The 14,806-nt window shown below is 36.5% G+C and overlaps 1 protein-coding gene across 2 annotated transcripts in view; it reads left to right on the forward strand.

The window, feature by feature from the left end:
• Positions 1-14,806, forward strand: part of TTC17 (tetratricopeptide repeat domain 17) — a 105,275-nt gene that overhangs the window by 29,775 nt on the left and 60,694 nt on the right. For both annotated transcript variants that reach the window (XM_074276630.1, XM_074276628.1), the window contains exons 6-11: positions 1,732-1,841; positions 3,174-3,318; positions 3,862-4,001; positions 4,983-5,143; positions 6,858-6,970; positions 11,388-11,534. In XM_074276630.1, coding sequence (XP_074132731.1) covers positions 1,732-1,841; positions 3,174-3,318; positions 3,862-4,001; positions 4,983-5,143; positions 6,858-6,970; positions 11,388-11,534 — 816 coding nt within the window. The remainder of the gene's footprint in view (positions 1-1,731; positions 1,842-3,173; positions 3,319-3,861; positions 4,002-4,982; positions 5,144-6,857; positions 6,971-11,387; positions 11,535-14,806) is intronic.

Raw genomic sequence — 14,806 nt, forward strand, 5'->3', positions numbered from 1 at the left:
ATCCTGAAATAGAACAAACTCCATAAATACAAATTCCTCCTGGTTTTTGTGTGTGAGAATTACTGCAAAAGAGAAAAGTAAGACAGGTCTTAATTATTTATATGTAGCATTCAGGAAAGCATGGATATTTGATAAAATTCACTAATATAGAAGGGCAAAAAGAAATTTATTTGACTTTCAAATGTATTATGTGATTGCTTTTGTGACAGAATTTAACTTCATAATTCTGTTTTTCTTTAGCTAATGTTAAAATTCATTTGCATTCCATGAAAACACACCAGGTTTGGCAGGAGCCCAGGAATGTGGTGGGTAATAAGGGGAAATTGGCCCAGAATTGAAAATATTTCTCAGATGATTGCATGTGTATAGCTGAGTGGACTATTTAGATTAGCCTTGCAAAGTAGCATAAGCACATAACCCCAAGACTGAAAGAGTTAGTCTGGATCCAAAGCATATCAGTTGTCAAATGTCTGAAAAACTTTTAATATAAAATGAAACTGGTTACATTTCTTTAAACAAGTGATACCCATTCTTATCAGGTTTGTCATTATAACATTAACACATTTTGAAAGAAAATGTTGGAAAATCTGTCAGCAAAATAACACATTTTTAGAATTTTTTTTTTTTTAATTACCTTTTTAGTCTCACAATTATGTTTTTTGCCTGTCTGGACCAATACAGTAATTCAGAGAGAGATCTGAGCATTTTGAACATGAATATGGGACTTTACATTATTAAGCTTCTATTACTTTATATTTATTTATATTATTTTTCTCCTATTTTGTAGGGTAACAACTAGATAAAAATCAAATGTGTTCTATGAACTCACAGTTTTATTGATTTGGAGGAAAACTCCTTAAGGCCATTGATAAAGAGGCTAGGGACAAAATTATATAAACAACAGCTATATAAACGTAATTTATCTTGACAAAAAAAATCTTTATTCTTTATCTAACTACGCATATCCCTTTGTTACATAGGACTGCAGAAGGAATACTGTGTGTCTCTGTGTATAGATTTATTAAGACAATAAATCCATTAGACTTCCGTCGTTCAATGCTATGAATCTCAAATGGTTGGTGTTCTAAAATCGGAAAAGCCAGCTGGCTTTTGATGAGTTTTTGTGAACCAGCTTAGTTCTGCTAAAATACTGCATCTCTCACTAAGCTTCAAAGATATATTCTAAGAGAGCCATGAGGTTTGAATTAGACTCTAAACATACCTCTGATGAAATTTCTTCTATAACTGAAAATTAAAATCTATATATATTTCTTAAACCCCTAAATCTGTGTTAAGGACTTTGCTAATCACTGGTGTTACAAAAGACAAATAGGAGATAGTTTTGCCCTCGAGAAGCTTCCATCCCAATGAACAATGCATTTCTATATAGTCGGGCATAGATTGCACACCATATTTTGGTGAAACCCTGATACGTATCTTACTTCAAGTTCAATATAACTCACAAATTTCACTTGTGTGATTCCATAACAATCACCCACCCTTCTAGCAATCAGGAGTGTTTCTTGGCAGAACTCGTCTATATATGTTGTCTACTCTATTTTTATGGCACACAGTGTTTAATTAGGCTTCCTGTTGTCTGCCTTGGCTAGATCGCCTTGCATGGGACTTCATAAGCCCCTTTATGTAGAGGTCATTGATTAAGGCTGTTGTAAACTGAAAACTGTCTCTTGTCATATGCCTTACTTTTTGTGTCAATTATTTGCATTCTAGAACTCTTCTTCCTGGGTACTTTATAATCTGGCCTCTTTCTACTGGCGAATAAAGAACGTGCCCTATCAGGTAGTGGAATGTGCTATGCGAGCGCTCCACTTTTCTTCCAGGTAATTTGCATCCCTTCCACTTCCCTAAGACTAGTAAAGAAACAATATATTAGAAATCACAAGGAAGGATCCCTCCATAGCATTTGATTGAGCAGAAACACACGATGGAGAGTTCAAAATGATAAGCAAACATCCCCTTTTGATTTCCAAAGGAAAGATGTGCACAGTGCAGAATCTGTCTCCTTAGACTAAGCTTTGTCCATCCAGGGGTCCTGGCAGCCATCCTGGGGGAATCATGATCAGGCTATCAAGTTTAATTTCTCCTCAAGCAGGTAATCCATAGCACATTTTTTTTTTTAACCATAGAATGTGACTACACCTCATGGTGGGTGATTCTGAATTTTGTACCATTCCATTCAGTAAACGTAAATCCTTGCTAAATGCAAAGTACCAGGTTCTAGGAGAGATGCAGAGGTGAATGAGCTCTTGTCCCTGCTTTGAGGAGCTTCTAACCTAGGAAACTAAAGCCATTGGAGGTGTTGCTAAAGTTTGGAACTCAGAAATCGTGTAAAAGATCATAACCCTCCCTTTATTAACCTGTTTATGTAATTATAAAAATGATCCCCCTTAGAACAAGTTTATTCTCTGGGTTCCTGCTTTAGTCTGGGAAATAAACATAGTGTCAGGAGGAAGCCTCTTCTTTTACATCACTGATAGCAGAAGTTCAAAATCTGGCTTGAGTTTTTGCAATAATTATCAGGAAAAAAATTACAGTATCATATGTATATCCAAATCTGCTCTCTTTTAAAAAGTAGAGTTATTTTCATTTCAGAGAGAGGAAGAATTTCCCCCCCTACTGAAACACACTAGAGTTTTCCTATTAAAAACTCTACTATTAGTTGGAAATAACCCAACCAACGCAATAATCCAGACCTGGTCTGTTTCACTGTATACTGCCAATCTAAATGCTGTTGAATGACATTTCTGAGCTTTAACAAGACACGTCTAGGAACATTGTGGAGGCTTAAGTCCTGATTCTGTCCTTGGCTGGCTATCAGACCATATCACTGAGCTTCTCTGAAACCCAGCAATGTATGAGACTGGAGTGGGGGATGCCAATGACATCTGTATTGTGTACTTCACAGGGCTGGTCGGGGCAAGTGATGGAACAGTTTGAATTATAAAATACCAGAATCAGTTTGAGCCAATGTCATCATTAGCATTAATCTTTGCTGATGTCTCTGGCTGGTTTATAATTTGAATTCTTAAAGAGATTCTGTCTCGAGAAAATGGGGTTTTCACTGGTCTGATTGGTTGGTTGGTTTGTTTTCCATGTCTGTCATTAAAATGAGGTCTACCTTACCCTCATGCCATCTGTTTCTTCTCTTTCAGGCACAATAAAGATGTTGCTTTGGTGAACCTGGCAAATGTTTTACATAGGGCCCACTTTTCTGCGGATGCTGCTATCGTGGTGCATGCAGCTCTGGACGAGAGTGACTTCTTTACCAGCTATTACACTTTGGGAAATATCTATGCAGTAAATACAACTTTTTAATTCATGAAAAACAAGAAAGGCAGTCATTTCCTTTTTTTCTAGCACTATGTCATCTCTCTCTCTAATTCTTTTTCACACTGCTGTCCCTCCACCTTTGACACTCACTCATATACACACACACACACTCACACACACACACTCTCCACACTGTGGAGAGGGAAAAAAAGGTTGTTCTTTTCAAATGCTTAACATATTAATATATTATAATGGTTATTTTAATTAAGTGGATTAAATTCTCTTTTACCTCCCTCTTGCCCAACCCCCCCCAAAATTGTTAAGCTTAAAGTTCATATCTCTTAGAATAGTACCTTCCAGCTGACCCACTAGTGAACCATCATAACTTCAAGTTGAATTGACTAGTTACTCATCAGTACAGTGATCTTCACAAATTAAAGTATAGACATTTTTATTAATCATTTGAACTTTGGATAAATTGGGCCATGTCTAATCTAAGTTTTCTGGTTTGTTTTCTTGTTTGTTTTTTCCTCTGTGTGTGTGTGTGTGTGTGTTTGTCTTGCTTTTTAGATGCTTGGGGAATACAATCACTCTGTGCTCTGTTACGACCATGCTTTGCAGGCCAAACCTGGGTTTGAACAAGCTATAAAGCGGAAACATGCTGTCCTATGTCAGCAGAAACTTGAGCAGAAATTAGAGGCTCAGCATAGGTAACTTGGAACAACAGAAATGCTAAATCAGGAATATACAAGGGTAATAAGACTAATGTGTATTGATGTCATTTGGAAATGAGTTGTGTTTTTTTTCCTTGTTCTTTCCTCTATTTCCTTTCCCCAAAGACTCCAGTTGTAATTGTCGTTTCTCTTATATAAAATTGTTTGGGGAGATATCGCTTGACCTATAATATATCTAAACTTCTATTTTAACAAATGGTATTATAGTAGAATTTTATGTTTTTTATGTCCAGATTTGTGAAATTATACTTCTTCTGGCCTATGTATGAGCACTAAAGAGCAACACAGGGCCTGTAGGTGAACTGTGGATCGAGTGTAGACTGACCATGATGCTTCTCAGTCATATTTGTTATTAGGAATAGTGAAGAATATGATTGAAGAATTTGATTTCCATTAAATCCTGGGGAGACCTCTGTAGAAAGTAGATTAGAGAAAAGATGGAGAAATTCAACTGGATGAGCAAGTAGCTCATCCCATTTTCCTGATCCCATTCCTGGTCAGAACTTCCCTTCTCTTTCACAAGAGTGAGCCTTTTCACAAAATGCACTCTTGTAACACGTAAATCAAGACAGCAGAAGCTTAGGCAGAAAACTAACAATGACATAGTCTCTCAAAGAGAATTTATGTACATTTGGCCTAGAGACATGATTTACAGGTCTGCATTATTATGTATTATTTAGAATGTCTCAGAAACACAGCAAATCCCATATATTAGACATTGTATGTGTCTTCAGCCTGCATCCATTCTGTGCAAAGAGTAAATGGGCTTTTAGTTATCCATTATCATAATTTCAACAAAAAAGTTACAGTTTAAAATCACAATTTAAAAAAGTCAATGAATGTTTTTGAGAACTGGGAACAATTCACATTTAATTGGAGGAGAATTGAGAGAAGCATTGGGCAGAAAACTACTTTATAAAGCTCTATAACTTTTTCCTAATGTAAAAACTTTTCAAGATCTCTCCAGCGTACCTTGAATGAGCTCAAAGAGTACCAGAAGCAACATGACCACTACCTGAGGCAGCAAGAAATCTTGGAGAAGCACAAGCTGATTCAGGAAGAGCAAATCTTAAGGAATATCATCCATGAGACTCAGATAGCAAAAGAAGCCCAGTTAGGTAAGCTTTGATTAGATATAATCGCTCAAACTAGATTTGACTTAGGAACAATCTCCTATAGAATTGCTACCAGATGCCTCCCAATGAGAGTATTAGGAAACTTCCATCTTCCTTTTATTGATTTGTGTTAAGATAAAAAAACTTTGTCTATTGGAATCTGATGTTATGACTCTTGGTTCCCTTGGAGGAGATGCCCTATGGCCATAGAGCAAAGTCAGAGGAGTACTTCTCCAACAAAACTGGAGTATTATTGACCCAAGACCACCTGGGTCTGTTCTCTGGTCTTGCCCCTCCAGGCCAGAGGAGACTTCTCCAGCCTAAGTTTATCCAAGGGTCTCCATTCTTGGAGGTGCTAGTGAAACCTACAGTCCCAAATCTGCTTCCTTAGTACCTCAGAATAATTGAGAATTCCTATTGGTTTCCTTGTCTCAAAGTTCTCCCTACTCCAGTCTGTCCTCCTTACAGTCCAAATGATTATCCAGAAGCACCCATCAGGCAGAATCACTCTACTATCTGTTTCCCCCAGAAGCAAATTGTTAACTCTTCTGTTTACAGGCTAGCGCTAACCACCCTTCCAGCTCTATTAGACATTCTCTGGAAAGTTTCTGTTTCTTACATGTTGCTCCCCATTGTCTGTTTCTGTTTTTTAAATAGATTTTCCCCAAAGCCTAGTCTACATTTCCTTTTCATCCCTGCTACTTTGCATCCATGGTTTCTTTCAGAGTCTCCTCCCTCAAATGGTATCTCCCACTTCTTGATTCTCCCCAATTCCTAGTGCTGTTCCACAAACTCTGGACTCCTCCCCTTCCCCCCCCAAAAAAAAAAGATTTACCTTATATCTATTTTGTGTCTATGTTTATAGCCTTATAAATGCATATGTGGTCTCCCTCAATAGACTGTATGCTCCATAAGAGCAGCTTCTGTTTCATTTTTCACTCTGTACCCTCCAGGCCACGCACAGTATCTGTCACCTAGAAAGCACAAAATAGAAAATGTAGAGCTTGATTGGATTGTGAGGAAAACTCCTAAACCTGCCTTCATTTTCCTTTCCCTTCAGAAGTACCTTGAATTGCAAACCATATTGGTTACTGCAGATGTGTATTCATCCATACAATATTGCCAATAATTCTTTTTTTTTTCTTTGAAATCCTGGATTATAGACAGTTGGCCAAAAGGAAAAGGACTCCAGGGCATTTTATGCTCAATCCAAAGTAGCTGGTTGGGAACCTGAATTCAAATTCTACTTGAGATTTTTACTTATTGTGTGACCCTTTAATGTCTTCTCAGACTCACTTTCCTCAGCTGCAAAAAGAGGACAGTAATTGTATCTGATGTATAGGATTATAGTGAAGGTCACATGAGACAGTGCTTTGCAAAAACTTAAAGTGTCATATAGATGTTAATCGTTATTATAATTCATACTTAAATATAATTAAATATATGCCCATGGTTTGAATCTAGGTATTTGAGAGTGCTCATTTTGCTTTGTAAGAACATATGTATGTATATAAAGAAACTGCCAGGCAATGAAATATCCAGTCTCTTATTGTCACGGAATCATGAGGTTTTAGGGCTGTCAGGAATTATCTGGAGCAAATCTCCTATTTTTCAAATGAGGAAACTAAGCCCAGAACAGTTCACTTCCTCCAACTAAGAACATTTTCTCTGTTGTTGACATATTTTTTTCATTTGTGGCCTTACTTTCCCCTCCCAGGGAATCATCAGATATGTCGTCTGGGCAACCAGCAGCATAGCTTACATTGCCAGTGGGACCAACCTGTCCGCTACCACCGTGGAGATATCTTTGAAAATGTAGACTATGTTCAGGTGTGTTCCTTCTCAGTCTCTTCACTACTTCTGAGCTTCCTGAATTTGAGAGCACCTTCCCTTTCATGCTTTCCTTATAGCTCAATTGGAATGTGTTCATCTCTGAAGTTTAGAGCTACTTTAGTAAACCCTTCAACAGATTTTGATTATTTGCTATGATTTCTAACGCCATATATTATTGGACCTCCATGACCCATGTTACCACTTTGCAGCCTGCAAATTCAATACAGAAATACTTTTTCATGATCAACTTCATTTTTCATTTCATCTTTGTCTCCTTTGTTATGAGCACTAAGTGGGAGTTTGTTGCAGGTTTTTTTTTTTTTTTTTTAAGTAAAGCCCCCATCTTCTCCTCTTAATCTGGCAAATTATCAATTACAAACTTGGAAAGGGAATTAGTTTCCATCAGATCTATTTTCTGAATTCATCAGCCTGTTGCTGCAGCCCCAGAAGCCAAAAAAACATTACTAACATCAGTCAAAATTCATCCAACATCTACTGTATGCAAGACATTGTCTTTGCCCCTAAAAATGTATAGAAAAGTGTAATATTCTCTGCCTCTTGTAATTTACCACTGAATTAATTGAAGAAACAGAATCTGGTTGAGTCATACTGCAGACAAAAGGAAATTACAACTGATTAGAAGTTCTCTTTAGAAAGGCAAATAAAAAAGTTGGACGAGTTCATTTTGTCGTGTGTCCAGCGGCAGAACTAATTTCCAGTGGCATTCAATTATTTTGTGTTGAAATGGTAGCAGTGAGCCTTTTAATCAGGTCACTATGAAAATCAGGGTAGCTTATGGTCTGACATCTGTTAGAGACACAAGGAATTCAGAAAATTTCATGAAGAATTCAATTAGACTGCAAATTAAATCAACATGTACATTAAAACTCAATGTCTTCAATGTTAAAGTGGTTCTAGAGCAAGGTAGAGAAGAAAATATATATGTATACTTTTTTTAATGTGAGTCAAGAATGAAAATTGTCATTGTCAAGGGCTTGTAAAATATATGCCAAAGTGCCAAGTATATATGATAAATGTTTTCTCCATAAAGTAAGTGAAGAGAAGCTAGACATGGCAAGCATAAAAAATTAAATTGGATTTATTTTAATAGACAAGAAAGCATTGAATGTCATTTCTGAATTTGGGATCTTTGTGCTGTCAGGCCATTGACATTAGAGATTAGACTCAGTGGCTGCTAAACATATATAAGAAGATATAGAGCACTGAGGCAACCCTGTTATCTGACTTATTTAAACAAGTTATTGAAGCAAAAATATGGGCAATGGATAAATTGGTATTGGCCAAGATTATCACCATTTCTTAAGGAAGTTTAATTGATATAAATTAGTCATCATAATAGAGAGATAATGACAAAAAGCAATGCTGACTTAGAACACGTAGTTCATATTGTACATGTGGAATCCTGGGGTAGATGGGAGAAGATCAGTGAGGATCATCAGCCCAAAGACAGTGAAAAGTAGTGGAGGAAAAATCAAATTTTCAGAAAGGTTGGTGAGAGACAATTAGGAAATCTTCCTAAGGACACTTTTAAGACTGGAACGAAAAGAAACAAGGAAAATGGAAAAGATCTGCCAAAATTTCTGTACTGGATTCTTTTTTCTTTTATTGGCAGTGCATTTGCCATATTTAGACACCTACCATCACAGAGTGTGTTACATAAGCAAATGGAAATTGCACTTAGGGAAAAAAAAAATCGAAAGGAGCAATTGGACTAGACCACATATGCACAGGGGTTCTGTGCTGGAAGCCATGTAATTGTGAGTAGGTCAAGGAATTGTTTTTCAAACTGTATGAATGAAAAGAGAATTCAAAGGTTTGGAAACTATCTTGGGTCTTACTATTATGGGAAAAGATGAGGGAGATAGAGCAAAGATACATAATAATCCATCTCTACATATATGGAATGTATGCTTATGAAAGTTTGAGAAGAGTATAGCTAAGTTATTCCATAGGAAATCATAACTTTTACTCAGAGTGAACAATCCCAGATGCTGTGGACTGTTAAAAAAAAAAAAGCACGTCATTCAGAAGATCTAAAGAATGTCTCAGGCTTTTCTCCAGTATCATATCTCCCATGCAAGTGTTGGAATCATACAGTATTCTTTGAAAGAACAATTCCTTGAAAGGTCAAAACTTTGATCCTCTGGATATTAATATTAACCAAGGAAAACATAAGGGTTTTCCACATTCACAGAGGATGACCAGCATGGAGGATAAATGGAACAAGGATTTTCTATAGACAATGAGGTCTCTCAATATCTTATTTGTGAATAAAATTCTGCTGACTGAATTAGAGTCTGAAATCCTTCATGGCAACTTAAATGAGATCCATGATCATTCAAAAGATTTTAGCTAAACTGTGCACACAGAAAAACCAAGTGGATGAAGAATGCCTGTTGTTTAGACTATAATATGCAATTGGATGGGCAAACCGTGCAGCAGTTCTTGGTACTACCTATGAGCTGAATCTAATCACACAGGCGAAGGAGAGCAAGCTGTGTTGCCTTGAGGACATTTTAGATTGCTTCTAATGATCCCCAGCTCCTCCATGGAATAAAGGCTCCTATTTTGTAAGAGTAGTCTTCTCAGGGAGGGTGTATGGCTGTGAGTAATAACAGTCTCTGAAGAATTAAAGTTGATATATATATATATATATATATATATATATATATATATATAAAAGCATGTATCTTTTGATATATACCGACCAATACAGGCTGTCAGTGCAGAATAGGCCAGAAAACGTTAATGTTAGAGAGCCAGAAAAGGGCTCATGGTGCGACAGCATTATTTGAGTATTTGAGACCGGAAGTTGAGGTGTGTTTGTCTTAAAGTAAGAGAGAGGGAGAGCCCTGGGACTCTGCTGGCATCCACATAGAGTCATTTATGACACTTTAGAAAGAAGCTTTGAGGGGGCAGCTAGGTGGCGCAGTGGATAGAGCACCAGCCTTTAATTCAGGAGGACCTGAGTTCAAATCTGGTCTCAGACACTTAGCACTTCCTAGCTGTGTGACCCCGGGCAAGTCACTTAACCCCAGCCTCAGGGGGGGGAAAAAAAAGGAAGAAGCTTTTGCGTTTAGGTGGACTTCATGTTGAGTATTTCTGGGAGTACAGGGACAAGAGGCACACAAGTTGAGAAAGTGTGGCTCAATTACAGTCTGCCTTTGGAAGAGACACTCATATTGATATTAGAGATTCCAGCTCCATGGAGGCATGAAAACAAAAGGTGAAATGGGGAATAAATTCTAGGCTTTCAAGATGGGAAAGAGACTTTAAAAACAGCCATATGTAGCAAGCCATCATCCAGCCGGGTTTCCATAATGGACCAAGTCTCCCATTTAGCCAGAAACTGAATGTGATATAAGCTTAGTCATAGGAAGGAAATAGAAGAGGACAGCTGTATTCTGTTTTTCTCTTACCCCTTTAGCAAGGCTGATTGGAAATTGACTCTAATTAGGATTTATCCATACTTGTTTTCTGTGCATCAGTCCTAAGGAATGTCCTGAAGGAAGCAATATGCGCTGTTCATTCCTATATATATATATAAAGACTATATTTGTTGAATTTGGTTTCTCGCAGTTTTCATGTTCATCCACTTTAATAATCACTTTTAAACTTAAGGCATGGCCTGTGAAAATCTCTCCACCTTTGTGAAGTACATATACCTATAAAGATTTTAAAAATACATTTTCACTGATATCTTTATTTGTGATTTCACCGTGCCAGAGAGCCATCCCTTAATATAAGTGACAAAGAGAAAGAAAAACAGCTCAATAAAATCAATCAGTGCATTGGAAACCATCATGTACCAGGATTCTCTAGGAAAAACCTTCTCATTGCTCTTTGAGTGAAAATTTGGTTTTACAGTTTCACGGTATTCCATTTCAATTATTTTGTTTCCTTTTCCTTTACATGGAAAAGGACAGGTTTTCTATATTGTTTTTTCAGTTCAATTCATTGTACATCTGCTTATTTTATATAAATTCCCTTGCGTTTTTCTACATTTTTCATATGCATTATTTCTTATAGCACAGTAACAGTTTTATTGCATCTTATTCCATTGCTATATTTAATACATTATTACATTATTATAACTTATTTAATCATTCCTGCATCAATTGGTATTTAATTTATTTCCAGGCCTTTGCTGCTATTTTGAAAAGTTTCGGCTATAGCTATTTTGGTGTATATAGAGCTTTTGTTTGAGGCATATTTGTTGTAATAGCATCTCTGAGTCAAAAGGTGTGGACATTTAGTTACTTTCTTTACATAATTCCAAATTGTTTTCCAGAAGGTTTGAACCAATTCACAGCTCTGCAAACAATACCTTAGTGTTCCTATCTTTCTGTAACTATTCTTCTGTTTTGATTTAACCTCTTATTTTATTTTCCAGTTTGGTGAGGATTCATCAACTTCCAGTATGATGTCAGTGAATTTAGATGTTCATGAAAATCAGAGTGATCTCAGCCATTCCTCCAAGTCGTCACCTGTCCCCCACTCTGTTCTCTGGGTTTGGGGCATGGAATCAGATGCATATAGGGTAAGTACAGAGAAAATCTGTCTTCTGAAAGCAGCATTATTGACAATCAATAGAATACAATAAAACACACAGCTGCAAAGTCTTCCCATAGCCATGTAAGATTAAAAAGAAAAACCAATACAATAACTGTCTTTGATGGAGGTAAACTAAATCCAATATGTAAATAAGTATGATTGGATATATACTCCAATATGGCAAAACAGAGGCCTAAAGAAAGTGTTAGGAGAAATAGACCATTTACTTTCTATAGAAAAATTAGTACTTCCAGTTCTGGAAGGAAGAGAATTTTTAAAAATTGATGCCTTTTGATTTTCATATCACACTTCCCATTTCTAAATATATTCCTCCCTCATCTCTTATAATGAGCCATCTCATGTAACATAGATTAAAAGAGGTAAAAAACAAAGCAAAACCAAAAAGCCCAGCTCAACAAAATCAACTCTGTCTGATAATGTAGATGCAGTTTTGTATACAGTGATCTCCTATCTATGGGCAAAGAGGTGTATTTTACTCTTATTGATATGAGGTTTAAGTATATCCCTCCCTTCTTCTCTCTTTCCCAGGAGAGGCAAAGTTATATTGTTTTGTTATGGTTTAGATTTGGGGAGGGGAAGCACTTTGGCTTAACCAAGTCAATATATCATGTCAGATAGTGTGTATCACAAACCTCACCCATAGTTCCTCACCTCTGTAAAGGGAGGAGGCAGTCCATTTCTCATCTCTTCTTGGTTAATCTTGGTCATTATTAAACAGAATTCTTTTTAATCATCATTTACAATGTTTTCCTGGTTCTGCCTACTTCTTCCATTGCTTCTCCCAGTTCTTTTTTTTTTTTTTTTTTTTTTTTTTTTTTTGTCATTTTAATTGCTTTTATTTTAGAGTTTGAAATCTAATTTATCGGTTTATTTTTTTTTCAATAATAATAGCTTTTTATTTTTGAAAATATATACAAAGACAGTTTTGCAGAACCTTTTGTTCCAGATTTTTCTCCTTCCTTCTCTCCCCTTCTCAGAACAGCAATCTATATTTAACCCAATGTAGATTAAACATGTACAATTCTTTTAAACATATATTTCCACATTTTATCATGCTGCACAAGAAAAATCAGTTCAAAAGGAAAAAAATGAGAAAAGTTAAAAACACACACACACACACACACACACACACACACACACCAAAAAAAAGTGAAAATACTATACTGTGATCCACACTCAGTCCCCACAATCCTCTCTCTCATCCATAGGCAATGGATGAGTAGGCTAGGATTTTTCATAGCTGGGTTTGGTGAAGTCCCCTCCTCCCCCCCCCCCCCCCATCCACCCAGAATGGTAGATAGAATTGCAAGGATGATAAGGATATTTATATTTAGGCAGGGGCTGATTTGGTAGAGGATGGATGTTGGGACGATTTTTTTGTCATGGGTGCAGATAGCTCTCACCATTACAAATCTATTAGAATTTGCCTAAATCACTTCATTGTTAGAAAGAGCCACACCCATTACAATTGATCATCACATAATCTTCTTTTTCTTTGTACAATGTTTTCTTGGTTCTGCTCATTTCACTTAGCGTCAGTTCATGCAAGACTCTGCAGATGTTTCTGAAATCAGCCTGTTTGTTAATCATTTCTTATAGAATAATGATATTCCATTACATTCATATACTATAATTTATTTATCCATTCCCCAAATGATGGACATCCGTTCAGTTTCCATTTCCTTCTCACTACAAAAAAGGCTGCAACAAATATTTTTCCACCTGGGGGTCTTTTTCCCTTTTTTATAATCTTTTTAGAATATAGACCCGGGAGAGACACTGCTGGGTCAAAGGATATGCACAATTTTATAGCCCTTTGAGTATAGTTCCAAATTGTTTTCCAGAACGAATAGATCAGTTCATAAATCTACCACAAGGTATTAGTATCCCAGTTTTCTCACATCCCCTGCAGTATTCATCATTATCTTTTTCTGTCATTTTAGCTATTCTGAGAGATGTAAAGTGGTACCTCGAAGTTGCTTACTTTGCATTTCTCTAATCAGTAGTGATTTACAGCATTTTTTTTCATATGACAAGAAATGGCTTTAATTTCTTTGTCTGAAAATTGTTCATATCCTTTGATTATCACTTGGGAAATGGCTTGTATTCTTATAAATTTAACTCAGTTCTCTATATATTTTAGAAAAGGAGCCTTTATCTGACACACTAGATGTAAAAAAATTTTCCCCCAGTTTTCTGCTTCTCTTCTAATCTTGGCTGCATTGGTTTTGCTTGTACAAAAACTTTTTAATTTAATATGATCAAAATTATCCACTTTGTATCTCATAAGAGCTCTATAGCTCTTCTTTGGCCATAAATTCCTCCCTTCACCACAGATCTCAGAGGTAAACTATCCCTTGTTCTCCTAATTTGTTTATAGTATCACCCTTTATGTCTAAATCATGAACCATTTTAACCTTATGTTAGTATAGAATGTTGGGTATTTCTCCTGATTCTTTATATTCATTGTTTTATTCAGTGTAGGATTCTTTCAAATTTATGTACCACAGTCCCTATTGATGGATATCTATTTTAAGTTCTTTGCTGTTAGAAAATATGCTACTTTTAATATTTTGGCACATATGGGACCTTTCTGTCTTCTTCCTCCTTGAAAGATAGGTCTTGTAGTAATGGGTTTTTGGGTAGATCTATTTCAATCACTTCACTGAAGATAATTTCAAATTGTTTTCCAGAATGGTTGGACCAGTTCACAGGAACACCAGCAGTAGAGAGCTTAGCAAGAGTTAGGTTTTTAAGTCAGAGATATTAAGAGGAATGTCTTCTAACACTAGAAAAGAATAAGAGGTGTTTGAGAGAAACCTGTACAAACATAAAACATGAAGAAGGGAGCCACTGGGGCTACTTGTCATGCTTCTCAGGAAACTAGGGATGGCAAAGCTCAAGCTCAAGAGTTCTGAGCTGCAGCAGGCTAAACTGATTGGTTGCCCCTAATAAGTATAGTATTACTATAAATGAAGAGTCCTCAGGAACATGGGAGGGAGGAGTTGGTTTGCTTAAGGAAGGGCAAGGGCCTCAAGTTGGAAAATGGAACAGTTCGAAGCTCTTATGCTAGTCAATACCAGAATGGGCCTATTAGTGGCAGCTCTGCTTCCATCCCAGGCAAAAGAACAAGAAACAGACAAAAGAAAGGAGAGGCAGAAGGAACCATACGATAACAGAAGAGAAATATAGGGTTTTTAAAGGAAAGAAATGTACATTAAGTTCCTGAGATTGATT

This window comes from Sminthopsis crassicaudata, chromosome 6, assembly GCF_048593235.1.
Source record: "Sminthopsis crassicaudata isolate SCR6 chromosome 6, ASM4859323v1, whole genome shotgun sequence".
NCBI classification, from domain to species: Eukaryota; Metazoa; Chordata; class Mammalia; order Dasyuromorphia; family Dasyuridae; genus Sminthopsis; species Sminthopsis crassicaudata.